This window comes from Castor canadensis, chromosome 2 (genome assembly GCF_047511655.1).
Source record: "Castor canadensis chromosome 2, mCasCan1.hap1v2, whole genome shotgun sequence".
NCBI classification, from domain to species: Eukaryota; Metazoa; Chordata; class Mammalia; order Rodentia; family Castoridae; genus Castor; species Castor canadensis.
In genome coordinates, this window is record NC_133387.1 from 13,082,131 (window position 1) to 13,092,208 (window position 10,078).

Sequence of the window (10,078 nt, forward strand, 5' to 3'; positions counted from 1 at the left end):
ACAGGAAGTTTTCATTATTAGATGACCATTTGAATGGCCCCTTAAAGGTCACAGGGTAGTTCCCCTCTACGCACGGAGAGTTCCACTATGTCCCATGGAGTAATGGGAACTTGCCCCCAAGTTCCCATTTGGCCATTCTTGCTTTGAGTCTTTTAATCAATATGAATTCTTTGACCCAGCAGTGGTGTCACATGTGGAGTTTGCTGCCCTTGATGTTCCACATTCTGCCCACATAGTTCCTTAATAACATGAATCTTAGTTTAGCCCTCAGATTAGAACAAGGGGATGGCACAGGTCAAGGAAGAATCTCTTGGTGTATCCCCTTGCAGGAAAACTCTGAACTCAGAAACTGTCTTGTGTATGCTTAAAACCTGCAAAGTCTTAGTCTACTCTTTTTGCCTCAGTAGCTCATCTGGTTAGTTGTCCCTTTATTCTCAATAGTATCCTAATTCATATAATAAATGATACAGCTACCTGACATCTAACTTGTGTTTGCTCAGTTTAAGCTAAGACAGAATGGAGAGGATGCCTGGAATTGGTCCAGAAGGATCCACTTAGATTCTAAACAAAGGCAGAGGTAGATGTAGAACAGATCAACTTTCCAGTGCCTGTGAATTGAGTGTTGGGAGTTGTGTTGTTTGGGAAAGACAAGGGAATATCTTTAAAATCTTGAAGAGAGGAGACTTTCTGGTGTCACCTAGGGTATTTGATGGAAACCAGATGGAGTTATTAATTCTTTTATCTCTGTTAAGTCCCCTTGAATGAGATGGTGAAATATATCTTCTAGAATCCTCCTCTAGAATCTCCTCCTCTAGAGAAGATTCTTTTGTTCTTCACCTTCACCTGCTGGCAAATTCTAGGGTACCAGCTAGTAACTCCTCCCAAGCCTCCCACCTAAGAATGTCTCTACTTTCTGCATCTACAAGATGACAACCACCAAACTGGCAGACCTATTTCTTTACTGCGAGTGATTGCACTTTCCCCCTCCACCCTGATCTAGGCCAATAGATACTGTACAAGCTCCTGTCCTCTGAACACCACAGTCCTAGTGCACTCTCTCTGATCCATACAGCACCCCATTATCTCTGAAGCATTTGATTGTCCCTTCATCTAATTATCTTCCCATCCCACCCTTGAGAGGAACCACTAGAATATGCCTACATCCTCCTCACAGGTCTAAACTATGGGAAGCATCTTTTTGTGAATGCTCTTCTGGGCCTAATGCCTATCCTCTTTGTTCTTAAGCATTTTAGCTATTTTGCCATCATAAAAACAAACCAGCACATGACAAATAATAAAGCCAAAATCCATTTGCAGTTTGAGATCCTAGAGATAGTTACAATTAATGGAAGCTACCATAATATGATGGGCTCCCTGGGCTAACTTTTTCTTGGCCTCTGCAAGTAATCCATATGAAACCCCTCAACTCCAATTCCTGAACCCTTAGTGTTGTGGGATTAAGGTGCCCCCTCCCTCCGGCACAATTCATTCCCACTCAGAAGTACAGAATGTGACTTTATTTGGTAATAGGTTTTTGCAGATGTAATTGGCTAATATCTCTAGATGAAATCATTCTGGGTTTAGGGTGAAACCTAAATCACTATGACTTATGTCCTGTTAAAAGAAAAGGGAGGGAAATTTAGATGCAAACACGCAGAGAAGAATGCCAAGTGAAGGCAGAGGCAGAGACAGGAGAGATGTTGATACAAGGAAAGGAGTGTTGGGAGCCATCAGAAGAAGGAGAAGCAAGAAAGGATCCTCCCCTGTACTGTCAGAAAACATGACTCTTTTGGGACCTTGCTTTTGCATTTCTGGACTCCAGAACTGCAAGAGAATAAATTTCTATTTTTCTGAATCACTCAGTGGCACTTTGTTATGGCAATTTGTCACACAGTTTGTTTCAGCAGCCCTAGGAAACTGACACACTGAGTAATTACAGCATTAAGTGTGTTTCAGTGGGGCCTTTCCCAGAGCTTGGCAGCAGCCACGCTATAGTCGTGACAACACCATGAGCAAGGTCAGTATCTGGGGAAAGCTTCCAGAATCACTGTCTTTGGAAGAAAAAACATGCCTCAGTTTCACTGCTTCCCAAGCATTTGATATGTGAAATATAGTCTCTAAACACACAAACTAGGGAGATCAAAACTTGCTTTTAGGATTGTTGTGGGAATCATATGGAACAATGTGTGTGTCAGTGTCCAGTTTGAGACCTGGAGTGGGTGAGCTGACTTTTAGGAAGGGCTCCTTCATCTTCCTTATCCTTTCCTTGCTTTCAGACTTTGATCTCACCCCTGACACTAAGCCTCAATTAACTTAGACTTGACCTTCTCACAGTCCTGTGCCTTCTTTTCTCTAATTATATTCCTCCCCTCACCTAGTACAGTGATGTACCACCGTGGATAAAGCTGTGTGCAGTGTGTACTCTTCTAAGGTAACCTTCTTCCCGACCCTTAAGGTGGTCTGTTTTCTATCTATGAGGCAAAAGAACTTGTTTCTACCACTCTACACATACCATCTCGGCCCCCCATCAAGCCCTCACCCAGGGCCTGGCCCATGTACCCCGCTCCTGAGAGACCACTCATTCCCACAGTTCACATATCACTCTACTCCACTCAGTGTCTTATCTAGGATTCCAACCTAGAAACGCAGAAAAGCACAAATCTTAAGCCCAAATCCCGAAACAAGATAAGCTGGCGGTATTAAGGACAGACACGGAAAAAAGCTAAAGGTGTAACAAATGACCCTTGAATCTGGAATTGAGAAGTGGCCAGGCATTTTTTCCCATGGGTCTGTCTGGCATCTGTTCTATGCCGGGCAGGGTTATGGTTCACAGTTCTTGTCCTCCTGGTTTAGACTAACTGTGCACTGGGGACCTGGAATGGCTGTTAAGACCTTTCACTTTGAGGCCTTCCATTAGAATTAACAGAAGGGAGAAGCATTGGTCTGAGAGGAGCTGGATTAGATTCTCTGTATGCCTGAGGAGATGGTGTTTTCCCATATAAGAAGGAGGTCAGTGACAAGCAGGACACCAAAAATACCATTGAAATATAACCAGGTTTTACTCGCCATTTTCAGTGGTTTATTCTTTCAGATTCAAGATGGGAGCTCAGTCTATGTGAAACAGTGAGGGAGGATGGATAACCATGTAGGAAGGGGATGAGAGGTGAAGAAAGAATAACTCCTTAGGAACATGGATTGGAGCAGGTACAGAAGAATCCAGAGTGAGGATGAAGAAGGACTCAGGACATAGCTGGAGCTGGCCTCAGGAATTCTTTTTCTTGACCTGAGGAAGAGAGCACACTGTTAATGTTCCAGAGGCTGTGGAGTAGTAGAAGTGGGGTAGACAGTGAAGATGCTGGTTTTTAAGGAAGGTTCATTGGTTCTCCCCATTCACCAGTGGTGCATTCTGTAATGTTTCTTGTATTTTTCTCCCCATCCTGGGGTCCTTATGTACTCATTGAGATAACAGGATATATCAGCACTGGGGCTGGCTCTGAGATCTCCTTATATATCATAAACAAATTTCCATACCCTCCTTTCATTTACCTGCCCCATCTTACCCTCCTCCTTACCATGGCCATCAGCACAAGGGAGCTGACCAGCACAGCATACAGGGTAGCCTTTCCCAGCAGTATCTCATAGAGGATGGTGGCAGACAGGACCCCTTGCTGATAGGATGCTGTTGGTGGGAAGAGAGAGCAGATAGATGCCTGTGAGCCAAACCTCACCAGCAGTGTCCCCACATTCTTTGTGCCCCTGGTTCCAGAGCCAAGAACATAGAAGATGAAAAGGAGAAACTCACTCACCCGAAGTGAAGCCACAGTCTGAAATAAAAGACAGGGAGAAAATGGGTAAGAGAGTGCCATTTTTTCAGGATACTGAGCCTTAAGTCATAGACTTTAAAGTCTGATTTATAGGCCACAAACACATGCACACCAGACGGTGCAGTCAGCATACTTAAAAAGCTCTGGCACTGTCTTCATCACGCTGCTCCAGTGCAGGGACAATGTCACTAGGAACATACAACTAGGACCAGTGATGGAATTGGGGAGACAGAGGTATTGAACTGAGCAGCCAGTCACGAGCAGACCCATTAGTACAGCACACAACGGGGCCAGAGCTGCCCTGGTCAGCTCCTGTGCTTCCAGGGAGGATGTGCATGTTATGGTGTGCTGACACTGTTGCCTTAATCATCCCCCTTTCCACCCACACTGGCTTTCTTCTGGGTCTACTCTTGATTTCTACCTGGATATTTCTGCTTTCCTCTGGCACTGGTCCTGCTCCATATCCTCCCTGGCTCCCCAGGCCCCACTCACCTGCTCTGCCCTGGGTCTCAGCACTGATGTTCTGGGTGACAGGTTTGGCCCGATTCTGGGTCCACTCGTCTTCCTCTGTGAGCCCGTAGAACTGGACTTGGCAGCGGAAGTGGTTGCGGGGATTGTGCCAGAAGGCAGCTGAAACCCTCAGGCGGCTGCTCAGGCAGTAGGTGGAGTTCTTGTCATTGGGCCGCTCCAGGTAGGGCTGAGCATCTGTGCTGACCCCATTGTGGACCTCCTTGCCATTCACCCACCAGCTTAGCTCCACATGGTCGGGATAGAAGCCTGTGGCCAGGCACACGAGCGTGGCTTTATTTTTCCGGGAGATCTCTGCTTCTGATGGCTCAAACACAGTGACCGTCGGTGGGGTCACCCTGCTCAGGTTCTCTGGAAAGTGAAGAGGGATGGTAGCATGGCTGATCTGAAAGTTGAGTAGGCCTGGTAGTGTGTGTGTGTGTGTATGTGTGGTAGTGAGAGAAAGAGGGCTGAGGGCCAAAGGGAGTCATAATAAAGTGAATCATGTTGTAGTAGACACTGGTTGCTATGGACAGGTACTGTCCACTGTCCCTCTGCTCCCCCTAGGGTTGCATTGTGAATGGACTTCCTAACACCCTTGGTGGTATCCCTTCATTGTCATTATCCTTCATCAATGCTTACCTGTCTACTTCTCAGCACTGTACATAATAGTTGCTTAAATAGAGCCCTCCATAAAAATTGGAATAATAGGATAGAAATCCTAGCTCTAACTTTGCCCATCAATGTCAATTTGGGACAGTTTCTTTACTGTCTGAATTATTTTTTCTTCTTGTGAAGTGAGAATTACAACACTGACTTTCCAGAACAGGTGTGAAGATTAAGTGATGGAAGGATTCAGAACATCCCATCATAAACCAGTTTATTTGTATCTGAAGCCAGAGAGCAGAGGATAAAGGGGAATTTAGGACAAGAGAGACACTTGAGGGGAGGGGATCTTCTTTACACGTACACAGATGACCTATTTTTATGCAGTCACATGAGGACATTCTTCTGGGCTACAATGTGTTCAGGAAAATGTGAGGTTTCTGATATTTTGTGGTGCAAAATTACCCTACAATTTCTCTGCCCGAAATGCCACCTGAGTTTCCTTTCTGTGCTTTTCTTATCCTTGATTTCACACCCCCCCCCAAGAAATTCTGTTGAAATGAAGAGATGTGTTTTATATAGAACCTAATTACAGCCTACTGGACTAGAGAAAACTTATTCTGACGCTTCCTCATATTTGTATGGATATGACCTCTTTCCAGGACCTATGTCATGAATATGCAACCTGCATACTTGCTGTACAGGACCAAAGGCTTAAGGAAGGCCAGTGCATGGTTTCGTGGTCCACTGCCACTCTTTTGAAATTCTAAAGGATTTTTTTTTAGCAAGGCCCCCAGCAGATATTTTCATTTCAATCTGGGCCTGAAAGTTTCAGAACTGGCCCTGCCTCCATCTTGTTAACTTCCCCTACTCCCAACTCTAATCTGGTTCATTAATGGTGCTTCTAGTTCTTAATGAACTTGAGCTGAAATGGTAATGTCCTCACTTCTATCTGTACAACTTGGCTCCACACACTTTTCTACTCTCAGCGTGTATGTTTTCACTCTGTCTTAAAGATCTTGGCTCTGGGATATTCTCCCAGCCCTCCCGAGGCAGTATGGAGTGAACTTCTCTTATTCCTCACTCAGCAAATACACAGTACTTATTATAAAAATTAAAGGCAGTATTAAAGTGATATTTATTGATGCTGTGGGCAAGACAAACACAAGCAGAACCTTGCTTGTACCCCAAATCACTGTCCATATAACTCCACAGCAAGGTTGGGTTAGCTATGCTTCCATGTATGTTAGTCCCTGCAGCATGTGTGCTTGTGTGTGTGTGTGTGTGTGTGTGTGTGTGGTGGGGGTGGTGGCTTGCCTGTGTGGATGTAAATGTGTGCACTAGTGAGCTGCTGCTGTTGGTAGGTGTTGTGTTGTACGTTAGACTAGCCTCAGGTAAAATTGTGAAGTTTCTCTTTCTTCTTCCAAACTCACCTCTCACATGCACACAGCCCTTTATTCCATTTCTGTTCCATAAAAACTGAGGTTCACATATTAACTTACCTATGGCCACTCAATCACCTAAGAGCCAGGATTAGAGCCCAGTTGCATCTAGTTCTAAATCCTCGGTCTTTTCCCACCCCAGCTGACCACAGGAACCCAGAGTTTACTCTGGTCATCTTAGATGTGGCTGAACCCCATTGGATCTAGCTTAACAACAGTTCAACCAAATGATTTCTATTTTTGTGGTTATAAAATAATCCAGGTTAACATGGAGATTGAATTATTTCTGCTCTCTGGTTCAAGGTTCCCATCATCAGGTCCCTTCCTGAGCTGTCACCCAAGGGATTTTACTCATATTCCAGACAAAGTATCTGCATTGTAACATGTGTCTGTGGCAAATGAACTCTCTGCCTGGCCTCTGCTGTCTCACCTGGAATATTTAGTGTGAGTGATAGAGATTTCAGGGTATCAGGGAAAGGAGATTCCTCTAGGGAGTAAATGCACCCCAGTGACTGAGGTTAAGCCTGGCCCTGAGGCTATCCCCTTTTTGTTGACAGGCCATGGACAACTGTGGATGCTGCTTCAAGGGTCCCAAGCTTAGTAGGAAACTGGTGAAGTTTTAATCTAATTTTAAGTCAACAGACTTGTTTTGATTCTTCTTTGCTGACAAATGTTTGTCTTGTTGGCTTTCAGTTCCACTCTGTGTGGTAGCCTTTTTTCTTCTCTGTCCAACTGACCCTGGTCTGAGTAACTTTTGCCCCCTGAGGTAGCCATTGTTCCCTGCCCACCCAGCTCTCTTTGCCTCTTAATGTAGCAGGTGACAGTCTACCTTTTCCCAAACCAGTTTTGCCCTTCTGTCCTTTTATCTAGGCTAGTGTCTCCTGGAGTCCCAATAATCCCTGCCCTTCACTGCTCATTCTCTGAGCAAATATCCCAGGATGTGAGGGTGGAAGCCAACTTGTCCTCTGCCCCAGGGCCATATCCGGTCCTGAATACCCTTCTCCTGTGTCCCACCCAGTCCTTCAAGAAGCCAGGAAGCGGGAAGGGAAGTTGAAGGTGCAGAGCTGACCGCAGATTGCCAGATCCCCGCGGGTTCCAAGCTCGGGTCTACCCCACACCCCTCCAGGGACCCAAGGGCAGGGATTGGAAGGTGAAGAGACACCTATGCCCATAAACCTGGTGCCGGGACCCAAATCATGCGCTTAGGAACACAGAGGCTACAGCTCATGGAAACACTTCCCACGCACAGAGGGAAGCGCGGGTCTCTGAGCTCCAGGACCCGCAGGCTCAAGCGCAGGGCCCTCAACTAGGTGTGGAGAAGCGGGAAGACCGCCCCCCACTCCCCACCCCGGCCGCGCGGTCCCTTCTGATCCCGCAGCCTGGGGTGCTTGTCCCCAGGAGACTCACCCAGCACGGTCAACCGGCTACCGGCCCCGAAAGTCAGGACAGCAGATGCAGAACACAGCCCAGGGGCTCCCCACAAAAACCGGATCCAAGCGACCCGCCCGCACTGCAGCCCCCCCCCCGCCGCAGCCCGCGCGCGGGGCCCGAACTCACCTAGCACCAGGAGCCGCGTGCCTGGCCCGAAGTACTGGGTCTCCTGGTTCACGGCCCCTGAGTCCCACACAAAAACCCGCGCCGCGGACCCGCCCCTGTCCCCTGCGGTCCCGACTTACCTAGCACCGTCAGCCGGGTGCCGGCCCCGAAGTACTGAGTGTTTTGGCCCACAGCCCCGGGGCGCGACTCAAAAACAGGCCCAGTCATCTCCACCCGACATCCCGGAGCGCCCCCACTCCTCTCCCCTGATCTCCAGTGCGCTCAGCTTACCCAGCACTGTAAGCCGCGTTCCTGGGCCGAAATACTGCGTGTCTGTGCTCACAGCCACCAGGCCCAGGACAAAAACCAGTGCTGCCCATTCCTTTTGTCCCAGACCCAACCCTAATTCCCACCAACACTGAGCGCTCTCCCAACACCTAGACCAGGAGTCCTGCCCAAGCAAGGAGCAGCGCCTCTCTGCACAGTCTCAAAGGTTGCTGAGCATCTGTCAATCTCTTAATCACCCTTAGCTTACCCAGTACGGTCAGCTTGGAGCCATCTCCAAAGGACAGCTGCCCTGTGTTCACACAGCCCTGGGGATCCTGGCGTAAACCCTCCTGTCTCCACTGATAAAGGGCCCTGGATGGCCCAGCCTCACTTCCCTTAGGTCCTGGTTCAGGGGGGTCGTCCAGGCTGAGTAGTCTACCTTCCCAGGAGCCAACTTCTTACCTAGCACTGTGAGCCGGGTCCCTGGTCCAAAGTACTGCTCAGCATAGGAGCACAGTGGGAAGGGACCGCCAAGAATTCCTCCTCCTTCCCCTCCTACCTGAGCACAGACTGAATGGTCACCTGCCCTCACCTTCCTGGGTTTTTCCTCTTCCCACCTCCAAAACTAGCTGGATTAGTAATCTGGACATTGCATGAGGTCACCACCCCCCACCCCAATTTGCACAGGACAGTCAACTTTGTGGGTAATACATTGAACTTGAAATCTGAAGGGTGGTAGTCAGCCTGCAGGTGGGAAGTGTTGCAAGGTAACCCCTGCCTCTTACTACTTATGCAACCTGTAACCTCTCTGTCCTCAGTTTCTTCACCTGAAAAATGGGGTAATTCCTTTCCCCCCAAGTTTTTTTTTTTAATGAGTTCTTAATATGTGGTTCATCCACAAGTACTTTGTCAAAGTCAGGCTTTATGAAAAGGACTAAACAGTGATTCCGTTTTGCTGCTCTGGCCTTCACATTCCTGGGAAGCTATCTGGAGCAGGGAGATGCACAGATATTCACAGAGTGCAGTCCCCTGTAAAACCACTGGCAGGAACCATCTCCACAGACCTCTCACCATCTTGTAACCCCATTCCCAGCACTGGGAGGGGATATTTTCTGAGGCAAAGCTTTTTGTAAAAGTACCACTTCTACTTGAATCACCGTGCTCCCCCCAGTCCCCACAATGTTACACCATGATGCAAAAATGTTTCCTTTCCAATAGTCCCCCTGCCCCCACCCCTGCTCAGGGGCAGGAAACACAGGTGGCAGAGGTTAGTCTGACTGAGTGGGGCTAGGGAAAGACAAAAGAAGGGTAAATTTAAAGTAGGGAGGAGCTTGGGGAAGGTCGCGGTGCTAGTGGTGGCAGTGGTGAAGGGGGAAAGGGAACTCCTTTCTGGAACATGCACCACACGGAAGAGACCATCTATGTCACTAGGTCTCCCCTCTGGGACTCATTATGCCCACCTGCTCAGATTTGCATTTATAGGGAGGTAAATGGGAGGAGCTAGGGGTGAAAGGGCAACTTCAACAGGGTAATCCTAGGACAAGGGATGACAATTGATGGCACAGGGACGAATAAGCCAAAACTGCAATCATTCCCCATTGCTTCCTGTATAAAGTTCAAATCCTTACTCACTTACTCCACAAGTATTTGGTGAATAATTACAATGTGCCAGGCCACAGGCTGGATGCAAGGAGATGAGTCCATTCTCACAGTGGCAGATGTGGACCTGATTTTTAAGCCCTTTGATTACTCCTATCTCTGAACCTTGCACCCATCTAAATGCATGCACCTAGAAGAACCTGACCATGGTGTTTGGACTTTTGCTCATTCCTCTGGCTGGTATGACCACCCTCTAGAATGGACAACCAAGACCAAGTCTTCCTGGGAAGAGTTTGC

General features: G+C 47.8%; 1 gene segment (V, D, J or C); it reads right to left on the reverse strand.

Annotated features, from left to right (window-relative positions):
* Nucleotides 1-3,051: 3,051 nt before the first annotated feature.
* On the reverse strand, nt 3,052-8,200 carry LOC109699791 (T-cell receptor beta chain C region-like). The segment is given in 5 exon segments: nt 3,052-3,283; nt 3,573-3,679; nt 3,807-3,824; nt 4,317-4,703; nt 8,056-8,200. Coding segments are annotated over 5 exon segments (621 nt in total).
* Nucleotides 8,201-10,078: the final 1,878 nt, after the last annotated feature.